Raw genomic sequence first — 14,506 nt, forward strand, 5'->3', positions numbered from 1 at the left:
ACTTAGACATCGTTTAATTACTAACAGATGCTCTAAGTGTGTTGTGACTGCCTATATTTATAAAGTGGCTACTTGCTTGAAACGTGGTGAATAAATTCCGAAATTGCAACAAGAAAACAGAGATATGATGTCAAAAAAAGTAAGATCTACTGCAGCAATCACTACGATAGTTACCGAATTGATTTGGCACTGGTGGTTTACGGACGACTTCGGGACCTCCAGTGTACTCGTGCCATCGGTAGGTGCTTCTATATTCCGAATGGAGCTGTAAAATATGGATAAAAGAAAATTCCGTTAGAAAAAAACTCAACGCTACACTTTACACAACGCTACACGCTACACACAGGTGAAATTAGTCGTCATCGCTTCTGCCAATTTCAAAAGCAGTTTTTTTGTTTGAAACAAAAATTTTGCTCATGAAAATATATTCGCTGTGTTCAGATTGACAAGAAAAATGCAGAATTTACATTTTTACAAACAGAACTCCGTTTTTGGGCCCAAAAACTGCTTCCGAAACTGGGCTCTCCAACGAAAAATCAATGACTGCTAATTTCCCGTTAACACAGATCGAGTAGTAGTTTTGGCTTTTATTGGCATACTTGCTGATATAAACTTTCAACAGGGAAAGTCGTCAGTCCCGGCGTAGTGGTTAGCATTCACGTCTTTCACGCCGAGGAACCGGGTTCAAATCCCAACCACGCAGCAGTCACGAATGACCCAAGCTGGTTAAATTGACTATAATCTAACAAAAAAACTCGGCTGGTTGCCATACTCTTCAACGAATGGTGACCAGTGTTGGCCAAACTGCGGCCTTCCAGATGATTCATACGACCCAACACTGATTCGAGGGATGGAGGACTTATGTGAAAATTTATTAATGACTCAGAGATCATCCAGTTTACTCGTAATGCCATGTTGTGGATCTGAATGTTTTCCGGTTAAAAGAGAAATTAGCCGTCCTTCATTTTGTAAATTCAAGAGCAGTTTTTTGTTTGAAACGAAAATTCTGTTCATGAAAATATATTCTCTGTGTTCAAATTGGCAAGAAGAATTCAGTGAATACATCTCTAAACATAGAACCCCTGTTTTGGTTCCAAAACCTGCTGCCGAAATTAGGCTCTCCGACGAAAAGTTAATGACTGCGGTTCCTGCAAAATAGGTTGTCTGGCTACCGAGATATTGAAAGACGTCCAGCTGTTGTCCCGCTACTGTGAAGTTTGTACGATTTTCAGAGTTCGCTACCATGGACTTAGTGTTTGCTACATTGACTGTGAGACCTGCTGCCTGGAAGCACTCGGAGCACAGCTCATCTAGCTTGCTCTGCATAACGATTCCGCATTGTGCGAGCAAGATAATGTTGTTGGCTAGGTCGAGGTCATTCCAAGACAATCCTTGATTTGGTCTACTGTCAATCGCTCCAACTAATATCTTATCCGTAACGATGAGGATCGGCAGTGGTGATAAAATGCATCATATCAGCAGTAACCCGTATAGGGTCAGACAAGACGTCATTGTACACACACACAACACCTTGCATGAGAACCCCTCGTACTGAGTACCAAATTTAGTTCCTTTTGCTTGATTAGTTCTCGAGTTCTGAGAAAATTTGTGTTTCATTTGTATAAGAGCCCCCCTCCTAAAGAGGGGATGGGTGTCAATTTACCATAGAAAAAAATCTTGCCTTTTGAAACCCCCATCTGCCGAACTTGGTTCCATTTGCTTGATTAGTTCTCGAATTATGAGGAAATTTGTATTTCATTTGAATGGGAGCCCCCCCTCTTAGAAGGGGAAGGGGCCATGGAAAAATTCCTGCCTTCTAAAATCCCCATATTCCAAATTTGGTTCCATTTGCTTGGTTAGTTCTCGAGTTTTGAGGAAATTTGTGTTTCATTTGTTTAGGAGCCCCCCCCCCCCTCTTACGTCCTTCATAAAATTGCTCCCTTACCCGCTCAATAAAATTGCTGGTCATTTTATCTATCCAACGACATATAAATTGTTAAGTTACGTTCAGTAGTTCAGTAGTTATTACCATTTGAAATCTTTCATTCAAACACTTCTATTTTCGTTTTCACTAAGTGGTACCCAGTCCCAGTATAGTAAACAAAGACATAGTCCTACGTCAAAATTGAATTTTAGACACTTTTACAATAAGTTTACCATACGTTTCGATGTCCGCAACAATGACTGTTGTAAACGCATTGTATTTACTACAAAATTTGAAGTAAATTTTTTTACGGGCTGTTTATCAGTTTTATCCGTTTCTTAGAGATTTTTTGTTCCACTAAAAGTTTCATCAGTCGATGACGCTAACGCATTTTGAAAATTTTTGTATGACTTATACCACTAGTCAACTCTAGGTAACTCGTTTGAAACGAACGTTAACTGGTTTAAGGATCTTGTTCAAAACATAAAATATTTGTCATTGGATGCACAACTTTTAGTTGAACAGAAAAAATAAAAACATAATCTGGATTATCGTTTACAACTGGTTCACATTCGTCAATTTACTTTAAAATAGAGATACGCTCTGTTTATCAGTTATTTCACACTTGACAATGAATACAGTAGAAAATATGTAAACAATTGCTATTTTAAGTTCAGACGGTCGCTAATTCTTCCTCATTTTGAAAATTGCTGCATCACATCACATGCATGAATATTCCGTCAACCCCTTTATCAGATAAGCTATCAGTGTTGAATAAGTTCCTGCAGTATGTGGAAACAATCGGGCGATCATCATTTTTGAAAGAAATTAATGCTTGACTGTTGAATAGTAAATAAAATTGCAGGCAACTAACTGACCCAAAGCAGCAATTGAAACATTCAAAACTATTCTCGGAAAAAAGAATCGCGGATTTTCCTCACTTTGAGAATTACTGGGTTACCTTACATGCGCAAATATCCCTTCAGCCGTGTTTCCTTGTAAGACAACAGTACCGAAAAAATTTTTGCAGTACCTATTCGCGACTGCGAAAGCTAAAGAGATTTTTAATCCTGTTCGCACTTACACGAAAATCCATTGTCAAAACATACGTGAAAACAAAAGCAAAAATACTTCCTTCACTTTTTTCTCACGCAAAAACCAAACAAATATTAGCAACTTCATAGTCACGAATGTGGATACAATCTGGCAAAAGGAAAGGATTGCTGCTCACTTTTCTGTGATGTTTCACCTTCAGGACATTAATTTGAACTAGATTCAATGTTTAAAAATGAACAAGAATGAAGGGAAGGGATGGTTTTATGCTTTAACAAAATTGTTTACTTTCAGGACATCAAACTGGACTAAGTTTGTCGCAATCCTAAGAAATCTTGTCGGGACGAGAGGACTTTATCTCTCTCTCTCTCTGGCATCCCAAGCACAGATATCAAATTAGTATAAGTCTAAACGTCGTAAAGAATCTTCGACCTATTGGGACGAGGGGGTTTTTGTTGCTTTTTTTTTTTCTAAACATAAAATAAGCGAAATCACGGTAAACAGATGTATTTAACTATCGTCCCTGCCTGTGGTACTAGACGAGCACAGAGAACATGTATGGGATAATTTGACCTTGAAACTGTTCGGCAATTTTTACTAATTAGTAATTGAAAAAGAATGTTACAATAGAAATCACAGAATTGCTACATCTTTTATGAGCCGATCGGTATATAAACCATGAAAATCCATTCGCAATTAGCAGAGCTATTGGCGTTCAAAATCTTTCATTCTTTCGTGACGCTGGGTTGAATCCAAATTTTGGATTGACACCTTGCGGTAAGACGTAGTTCTACGTCAAAAGAGTGTACGAAGTGTTAACGCTTCTAGCACGAAACAAAAATGCAGGTACAAATAATGCAGCTTGCGAAAACCGGCAAAAAGTTTTTTTTCGATTTTGACTTTATTTTGGAAGATTTTTGCATAGAAAATAACAACGTAGCTATATATCAAAAGCAAAAATAAATTCGGATTTCACGATTAAACTTCAAGTAAAAATTCCTAAACAATTTAAATTTTTTTGTGCGATTAAAAAAATTTCTTTGTTTTTTTCGCCACTCCCCCCGTTAAGGTGGTCTAGTATAAGGTCTAGATAAGAATGGAGAAAAACTTTAAAAAATATTTGTAATGGCCTTATTCGTGATTGAAAAAGAAAATTATAATATAAACCACTAAATTGTTTGATTTTTTGGAATGACATCCTATTTCAAACCATGCCGTAAGACGTACTCCTACGTCAAAAATACAAAACTCACGCGAAAATTATTAGCGTGGTTTTTTCTGCGTCTCACACACACATTTGCAATTTAGCTATTTGACGTCTCTGTTTACCGCCAATTTGACAAGTGATGTACAGCCTATATTTGGCAAGCATATCTTCAATGTATTGTTGAGTACAGCATAATTACTATTCAAAGATGAATTTGCGTGGAACTCGTAAAATTGCTGCAAAGCACAATACCATTCTCTTATCTACCAGTTTGTACGAAACTTCAGTTTTGGCAACATTTTAGTAATCAATCGATAAAATTAGTCGAAGCAAAGGAGCGGTTGTGCATTTTTAGAACATCAACTTGGTCTAGGTTTAGTGAAAACGAGTTCGAATTCGTATTCGAAGACTAGTAAATATTAATAAATAATCGGGACATGATGGTTTGATAACTTTTTCTAGAATCTAAGTGAACGAAATCACAGTTGTATAAAATCGTCGTCTGTGCCAAGTGAAGCAAAAAGTGTACTTGCATATGACGGATCAAAAATTAAGATTTGAAAACTAAAATTTTCAATCAATTTTGATTGTTTAACAATTGCATAATGGTTACAATTGTCACTTAACAAAATTTTCTATCCGACGACAATGGAGTGTTATGCGTTGACAAAAAAGTTATTGGTGTTTAAAATCTTTCATTCAAACATTAGTTTCGTTTTCGTTACCACAAAATGCTACCCAATATAGTAAACAAACTCGTAAGCCTACGTCAAAACTAGCAAATGCAACGGCAAACAACATGCGTCGTGAGTTTCTTTCATCACTATTTTAAGCTGTTCATTTTGCTATTCTAAATCATATCAAATAATTTATAGTTCGATGAGCTTTGCTGAGCATTGTAAATCATACACCATACATATTGAAAATACAGTTTCTCGCCGATTGGGTGGCAGTCTGTATGCTCCGGCTGAGTTGTTGTTGGCCAGTTAGTTGATTCAATTTCAGTCAAAAAAATACCTCCCTGAACATGTGAACAAACACATTAATGCGTCTGGCGACAAAGGATATTTTGATATGCCAAGGATTACGTCATTTCGGTCGGCTCCTTCTAGGCTGAGTATTTATGGCTGAAAAAAAAATTCGGCACCGTTTGCTGTGCAATGGTATTTTCTGTGTACCTACATATACTATCAATTCGTATTGTATACACCGGCGCTCGTCGTGGTTCAATATTGAGCGAATAAAATGTACCTAATGTCGCTACGACTATGCGCAGGCTCTCGATATAGCACTGCTGCAACAAGAAATATAAAAAGAAGCTGACAAACCTTGTGGAAACCGGTACTAACAATACTGGTGATAAACAGACAGAATCATCAGCGTGGAAAATGTCAATACAACTGAGCTTTGGCCCCACGATTTTGTTATAAAATTCTTGGAAATAGATGGTACATTTAGATGTTTTAGTAGAATCACACGGTACATTTAAATGTTTCAGTATAATGTGGAAGCAGATTTAATAAAGAGTGGTTAGTGTTCATCCACCACTCATGCCACGGATTGAATAGGACATTAAAAAGAAAATCCTGTACATTTGGAAAACTCGAAAGGGTGGAACGTGGAACATATTATCTATTCACGAAAAAAACTAAAATTTGTCCAAAAAGTATCATTATAGAAAAGCTGATTAATGAGTGATACTTTCTAAAATTTGTCGGGATATTATGTAAACCCTAGCAGTCCTAAATTGTAAATTATGCATCAGAAAGTTGTGAACTATATTTCTAGCAACAGTTTTAAAAGTATTGGTTTATAGGTTCACGGACTCTCCGTACCGTCCTTACTGCTTTCCATATTTCTCTCATTCTTTTACAATAAAACAGGAAATAAAAATTTTGCATATTTTGTTTTGCCTTGTGTTATAATATACGGGTCATTAGGTCCCGGGAAAATACACACACTGCAATGCAGTGCACTGTTTGAACAAGACGGACCCCTCCCAGCTAGCATATTCATATGTATAAAAAAGATAAAAATCAGCATAACGTACAGATATACATGCTAATAAATCGTATTTGATGCGCAAAATTGGCATATCCGTTCTATTTTGGAGGCGATATACGAGATTACGGATAATTTTGAGCGTTACGATTATATAAGTATTTATATACGATAATATCCGATTAAGCGCGAGTCGCTCCGTACTACTATACAATTTTGTGCTGAAAATCGTGTGAATGTCAGTTATTGTCATTATAAACGTTAGAAAATCAACTTGGTCCCACTTTATCCAGCTTTAGTTACGATTTTGAATTTATCAGGAGATATTTACGATAATTTTCGTACATTGTTATACAAGTTGGTGTTAGCTGGGCTGGTACCTGATGCTGGGACAAAATACCATTAGTAGTTCTTAACCTCTGGTTACCCCTATCACCCTACAGGGTGATGCAAACTGGCGTACGAGCAACCGTAGGGGAGATCGGGTAACCAACCCCGGGGGGAACTTCGGTCTATGCTGACGTATGATGCGAAAGGTATGAATTGAAAGAAACTTGAGCATCGGGAAATACAAATCCGTAACGCTGATATTACAAAATATTACGAGGAGCTATCGTTTCCAATGAAATTTGCCAAACTTAGTTTTCTTGGATGAGACAACTTTTGATAGCAGAGAAATGTACCGTGTTAGAGGTTATGGTTTTGTTGGAAAAAGATTAGTTTTCAACTGAGAGTGTCAACTCCTTGTTTTATTGGTAAGGGTGGCCTTCTTGATTCATTTATGACGAAAGGAACATTTACTCGAAAGACTTTGACGTAGGACTACGTCTTACGGCACGTTTTGAGATAGGGTGTCATTCCAAAAAATCGAAAAATGCGAGCGTCACGAAAATTGAAAGGTTTTGAGCGCTAATAGCTCAGCGGTTTTCCGATCGATTTTCAATATTCTTACACCAATCGATCGGAAAATCTTCTAAGAATTGACCCAAATGAAGAAAAGTGTGGATTCTTGATGTTGAACTATTGAAAAATTGAAAATAATGAACCTATGTTTTACCAGAATTCTCGCTTCGTGATTGGTTGGAAGATTCTTTACGATGATCTAAACCTATACCAGTTTGATATCTGTGCTTGGGAAGTAAGCCAAAACAAGTGACGAAGTTGCCTCATTTCAACAATATTTCTTAACACCGCGGTTAAACCTAGACCGTTTTGATGTCCTTGCTAGGGAAGTACGCCAGAAAGAGTGACAAAGCCCCCTCGTGCCAACAGATTTCTTACGAACGCGATTAAACCTAGGCCAATTTGATGTCTGTGTTAGGGAAGTGTGCCAGAAAAAATGACACAAGTTCTTTGTCCCAACAGATCGCAAATTCTTTACTGCGAGACGATTAAACCTCGGCGAATTTGATATCTGTGTTGGAAAAATGTGCTACAGCTGTAGTGTACAGTTATAATAAGACTCTGTATGAATACGCATGCTTGCCGTTTCATTAGAAGTGTTATGAAAAGATGTGCTGTTGATAAAATAGGATTGAATTGGTAAAATCCATTCAATGTGGGGAACCATGGGTAATAAAAACAATCTTTAATTTCTGAAAGGTAGCAGGCAAGCAATAGTTTGTGTTCTTGTTTTGTTAAATTGTTTTCAAATGCACAATGTTTTGAGAATTGAACGTATGCATTGTTACTACTTTGATAAATGTTACATACAACGCATGTAGCATGTATATATGTTGCATATAGCATGTATACATAAAGAATCCAATGATTACACGCATGAATACATGCTACTATCACTACAAAGAGACTTACGTAGTCTTACGTCACCTATATATGCGGTCGTGTCTTGTACACAACCCCTCTGATTTTTTTTCGAATGTTGTCGCACTATTGTATTACAGTCAGATAATGAGCAGGCCTAAGCTGACCTGAGCTGTTAAAGTAACTTTATTAATTGTATTTCCAGTCCCGTGACACGTTCTTCAATCTTGCTGGTTGCAGCTATTACTTTGCCGAGTGTTTCTTGAGAACTTCAATAGCATAAACTATAGTTTTAGCAAAAAAATAGTCCACGTTCTTCTTCCAGAATCACTGATTCGCCAGTTGGTGTAGACCTGCAGGTTCGATCGTACACTATTTTGGGTTTTGCTTTACATCATCACGTTTGTATCCTAGTGATGCTTCCACATATTCGGCCCAGTTGGTCCATACAAATAAATTTGCCGATACTTTCGGATGCATTGCCTTAAGCTCGTTTATCAATCTTAGAAAAGATTTATTACTACTAGCTCCTGATCTGTCTGGATCATTTGAACCCTCGAGTTTTTTTATTAGCTCGTATAACTTTTAATTTGTTACCGCCAAAGAATACACATGTAGGTATACATCTATAATTTTGCCTCTCCATCCAGCCATTATATCTGAATTTTCTCTGATATACAATATTCGATAAGTACGCTTACGTTGAAGGTCCCTAAAAAGTATATATTTATCCATGTCCTCTGGGTCCACATTGTTGGCCCCACTTAACTCGCTTCATATTTTGGTCGCCATATATTATTTCTTCACGTCGAATGTGATTACTGACAGCCCCTCCAAATTTGCTCGGAAACCTGCTTTGATGATTCGTCAACAACATACCATTTCTTTGAAATCACTTTCGTTTCCATTTTTCCTTTGTCGTGATGTTGTTCTCGATAACCCTCTTGTAAATGGAAATCATAAAATCAAATATGCTCATAGATCGTTAACGTTTGACCCCTGGAAGAATGATCGCTTCGTGGTTCTAGCTCAGTTTTGACGTAGGACTATGTCTTACGGCAAGTTTTGAGATAGGGTGTCATACCAAAAAATCGAAAAATGCGAGCGTCACGAAAAATGAAAGGTTTTGAGCGCTAATAGCTCAGCGGTTTTCCGATCGATTTTCAATATTCTTACACCAATCGATCGGAAAATCTTCTAAGAATTGACCCAAACGAAGAAAAGTATGGATTCTTGATGTTGAACTATTGAAAAATTGAAAATAATAAACCTATGTTTTACCAGAATTCTCGCTTCGTGATTGGTTGGAAGATTCTTTATGATGATCTAACCTATACCAATTTGATATCTGTGCTTGGGAAGTAAGCCAAAACAAGTGACAAAGCTTCCTCATTTCAACAAGATTTCTTAACACCGCGGTTCAACCTAGACCATTTTGATGTCCTTGCTTGGGAAGTACGCCAGAGAGAATGACAAAGCCCCCTCGAGCCAACAGATTTCTTACGAACGCGATTAAACCTAGTCCAGATGTCCTAGTCTAGACGAGATGGACTTTAGCATGAGTTTATTCTCAGGCCCCCCTCATTTACACTTCCTTCATGCTGAATTCTATACTTACCCTCTGAAGCCTCTTGGCAGTGCAAAAGTCCCTCCTATAGTTAAGTGTACTGGTCTGAGGTACGAATGAGTCCTCGCCAGGGACGGCTATAATATGGGATAGTACTGGCAGCGAGGAATAGGTGGGTAAAGTAGATCAAGCTTTAAAGGAAGGGTAAATTCCTATACACACAAGCACGCATAAAATTTAATAAGCATATCGCTCTTTCAATAGCGATTATAGCAAAAAGAAATGAAAAGAAATGAAAGAAAAAAAAACCTAGTCCAATTTGATGTCTGTGTTAGGGAAGTGTGCCAGAAAAAATGACAAGTTCGTTTTCTCTACAGATCGCCAATTCTTTACTATAAGACGATTAAACTTAAGCGAATTTGATATCTGTGTTGGAAAGATGTGCTAGTGTTCGGTCATAATATGACTCTGCATGAATACGCATGCATGCCGTTTCATTAGAAGTGTGGTGAAAAGACGTGCTGTTGATAAAATAGGATTGAATTGGTAAAATCCCTTCAACGTGGGGAACTAGGGGTAATGAAAACAATCTTTAATTTCTATAAGGTTGCAGGAAAGCAATAGTTTGTGTTCTTGATTTTTTAAATTGTTTCCAAATGCACATAGAAATAACTCTGAAATCTTTTGTGGAATGAACGTACCCAATGTTACTACTTTGTTAAATGTTACATACAACGCATGTAACATGTATATATGTTGCATATAGCATGTATACATGAAGAATCGAATGATTACAAGCATGGATACATGCTACTATCACTACAAAGAGACTTACGTAGTACTGCGGCACCTATATATGCGGTCGTGTCTTGTACACAACCCCTCTGAGAACCCTTCTGGCATACTTCCCAAGCAAGGATATCAAAACGGTCTAGGTTTAATCGCGGTGTTAAGAAATCTTGTTTAAATAGGGAAACTTGGTCACTTGTTTTGGCTTACTTCCCAAGCACAAATTGGTATAGGTTTAGATCATCGTAAAGAATCTTCCAACCAATCACGAAGCGAGAATTATGGTAAAACGTAGGTTTATTATTTTCAATTTTTCAATAGTTCAACATCAAGAAGGTGGTCAGGTTCACTTTCCAAGAAAGATTTTTTGGAATAACACCCTACACCAGCTACCTTCCTGAAAGACGAAGTTCTACGTCAAAAGCATAAATAGTAGGCATTGTCAAAAACGAACGAATGGGCCAATCACATGGAAGTACTCTTTTGCTTCTCAGGTCCGGCACGATAATCTTATACACCTGTGGTTTCGTTTACTTGGACTCCAAAAGAAGTAACCCAACCCTTGCTTAGCGATATCCGGTAATCGCTCGATTAATCGAGTAGTCGATTAGAACATGGAATAATCGAATAATTTGTAATCGAATACTGCGAGCACGAGTAATCTCTTAATCGATTAGTTCAAAGGGGATAAAAAAAATGCGAATAATCCGCAATATTCGTTCGATTAACCGAATTTTCAAACGAAATATTCGAAAATTTCTAGTCGAATACTACTAGCACGAATACTGAACTAACCAATTAGTGCATAAAACTCCTATGTGTCCATGTCCGCCGGTCCGGCGGAACAAAGGGATGAAATCAGAGATCCCCACAGCCCGGATGTCGTTGGCTAAGCTCCGTCGCCATGAGCCTCTGGGTCTGCCTCTTCTACGCTGTCCTTGTGGATTCCAGTCGAGTGCTTCTCAGCAAACCTCGTTCGCTCCTTTCCACCTACGTTCACGAATTTCTGTGGTTATCGGCCGTTGATTACACCGACGATGGAGTTCCTCATTGGATATCCAATTATCAGGCCAACAGGCACGAATGATATATCGCAGGCACCGGTTAATGAATACTTGCAGTTTTTTCGTTGTCTCCGCTGAGACGCACCACGTTTCGCAAACATACAGCAGTACGGATTTAACGTTTGAATTCAAGATACGTGTTTTCGTACGTAGAGTGATCTAGTTTTAGCGCCAAATGTTTCGCAGACCTGCAAAGGCACCCCTGGCCTTCCTGATCCGTGTGGCTATATCAGTCTTGGTACCACCATCGGGCGTTGTTTGGCTACCAAGGTATTGAAAGGCGTCTACCTGCTCAATTTGTTGTCCCGCTACTGTGAAGTTGGTGGAATTGTCAGTGTTCACACCCAACGTGCATACAACGCTAACCGATTAATCGGTAATCGAAAATTTCGAACATGACTACCCTTGCTTTCCAACAGGACAGGGATTATTCATTATCAGCAAACCTGGACAAAAATGAAGTCCTGAAGGTAAACAATTCTCGTAAAACCTCAACACTATCCTCACTTCTTGATCGATATTATTATTATTTAAACATTGAACCTAGACGAATTCGATGTCCTGAAAGTAAACAAGTGTGTAACAGTGTAAAACGATCCTTCCAATAATCCCTACCCTACGTTTAATTTTATCATTTGAAGTTTTGAACATTAAATCTAGACAAAGTTGATGTTCTGAAAGCAAACCGCTGATGAAACTCTTAGTGAAATTACAAATTCTAAGAAACGAACAAAACTAATATACAGTACATTCAGGAAATTTAAACTTGTCTTCTTACACCAAATGTATAGGAATGTTTCAGAACATTTAGGCCATTACAAATATTTAAAAAAGTTTTTGTCCCTCCGGTGTTGGACCGCTGAAGGAGGGGGCAAAAATAAACAAAAAGAATTTTTCAATCGAGCAAAAAAAAAGGGTTTTAGGCATTTTACTTAAAGTTTAAACGTGAAAACCAAATCTAGTCTTGCTTTTATTAAATACGTTGTTATTTTTCATGTAAAAATCAACGAACAAAAAGACAAAAACGAAAGAAATTTTTTTGGCCAAGTTTCGGAAATTTCACTGTTTGAACTTCCATTTTTATTTCGTGCTAGAAGCGTTAACTCAACTCGAATACTCATTTTTCGAGTTTTTCAGGCTGAAGAGCCCACAGACAATTGATTTTATAAAAAAAATTAACTCATATCCTACAAATTATTTTTTTGCCTCCGAGTTTTCAAGCCAATTTCCAAGGGGGGGGGGGGGGGCAGGGGTGACAAAAACTTTGAAAATGATTTACATTGGCCTTATGTCAAACAAGGTCAAGTTTTGTCGAATTGAACCTTCATTCGTAGTTCTACCTAAGGCCCTCGTTCGTGCCCTTAGGCACGGACCTTTATATTTTGACGTAGAACTACGTCTTTGTTTACTATACTGGAACTAGGTAGCACTTTGTGAAAACGAAAGTAGAAGTGTAACGTTTGGATGAAAGATTTCAAATGCTAATAACTACTAAACTATTGAACGAAACTGAACAATTTATATGTCGTTGGATAGATAAAATGACCAGCAATTTTGTGGAGGATAAGAGAGCAATTTTAAGGAGGGCGTAAGAGGGGGGGCTCCTATACAAATGAGACACAAATTTCCTCAAAACTCGAGAACTAATCAAGCAAATGGAATCAAATTTGGCATGTGGGGGTTTCAGAAGGCAGGATTTTTTTCTATGGTGTATTGAGACACCTTACCCTTCTAAGTGGGGGGCTCCCATACAAATGAGACACAAATTTCCTCCATGTGGGGGTTTCAGAAGATAAGATTTTTTTCTACGGGGAACTAAGACCCCTCCCCTCTTTAGGAGGGGGGGGGGCTCTCATACAAATTATATACAAATTTCCTCATAACTAGAGAACTAATCAACCAAAAGGAACTAAATTTAGCATGTGAGGGTTTTTGGAGGTAAGAAGTTTTTCTATGGTGTACTGAGACCCCTTCCCTTTCTAAGAGGGGGGGGGGCTTCCATACAAATAAAATACAAATTTCCTCATAACTGGAGTACTAATCAAGCAAATGGAACCAAATTTGGCATGTGGGGGTTTTTGGAGGCAGGAATTTATTTTATGATGGTTTGAGACCCCTCACCCCTGTGGTAGGAGGATAAGGATTCTCATACAAATAACATAGAAATTTTTGTCTATGTGCCATATTTTCTGCTATGCAACAAGCGGTAAGATGTGAAAGTAAACTAGTAAATCCTTCTCGGAGCAAATGACAGTGAATCGACGCCGCTAACTTACGTGCTTGTTGCCATTCATGTCAAAGGAGGACATTCGAATGGCACGTCATATTTGCGGACAAAGTATTATGGATTGTGCAACCAAATCTCTATAACAATTTTAAAAATAAAATTATTGATGCTGTAATTAATTTAGTTATATTACAATTTCCTGTAAATCATGATTAATTACAAAAACTTGTATTCAGTGCTATTTAAAAACTCAAAATGTATCATAATTCATAATCAAAGCAGCATCAAAAGCAATCTACGTGTGTCGCGAGTTTTTCTTCAAGATTTTTAGCAAGTGTTAATAGAAATATCAACTAAAGTTGCAATTTAGTAAGCTTCTTGATAGAATCATCTGATCAGACTTCCACATAAATGATTTTTTTTTCTAAATAACAGTGTGATATATATTGATATTATATTGATTTCATCTATCCTCATTTCATTTCGCCGCACTAAGCAAGTTAGTTTCGGAAATAAGAAATCATACATTTGAATATACCTAATTGTCCACGTAAATAACATAACAGGTAAAAATTCAGAATAATCCCGCATTAACAGTACTAACCTTATCTACAGGCATTGAAGGGCACGCTCTACACAAATTCCAAAATGATCCGATCATGAAGGCTAGTTTATTGGACAAGCGCGTCACACAGCGAAAAAAAAATCACACTTCCGGAAGTGAAAGTGTGGGGCGCTATGCAGGTTGTACCGTCCGGTGGCGAGCAGTAATGCGTCGAAATCTTTGCCGACTAGTTGGCTCGCCGGTATTCGTTACCGTGTCCCAAAGAAAACTACTTGTACTTCAATATGGATTAGTGGACGCAAATCGTCTTGCTGCTTGCTTCGTATGTGTTACGTGAGGTAATAT

At 37.7% G+C, this 14,506-nt stretch overlaps 1 protein-coding gene across 1 annotated transcript in view; it reads right to left on the reverse strand.

The window, feature by feature from the left end:
- The window catches only part of LOC128733204 (uncharacterized), a 119,313-nt gene extending 105,056 nt beyond the window's left edge, over positions 1-14,257 (reverse strand). Inside the window, exons 1-2 of the mRNA XM_053826899.1 lie at positions 14,201-14,257; positions 175-265 (exon numbers count right to left, since the gene is read on the reverse strand). Of these exons, the coding sequence (XP_053682874.1) occupies positions 175-265; positions 14,201-14,257 (148 nt within the window). The remainder of the gene's footprint in view (positions 1-174; positions 266-14,200) is intronic.
- Positions 14,258-14,506: the final 249 nt, after the last annotated feature.

Source organism: Sabethes cyaneus, chromosome 1 (assembly GCF_943734655.1).
Source record: "Sabethes cyaneus chromosome 1, idSabCyanKW18_F2, whole genome shotgun sequence".
NCBI classification, from domain to species: Eukaryota; Metazoa; Arthropoda; class Insecta; order Diptera; family Culicidae; genus Sabethes; species Sabethes cyaneus.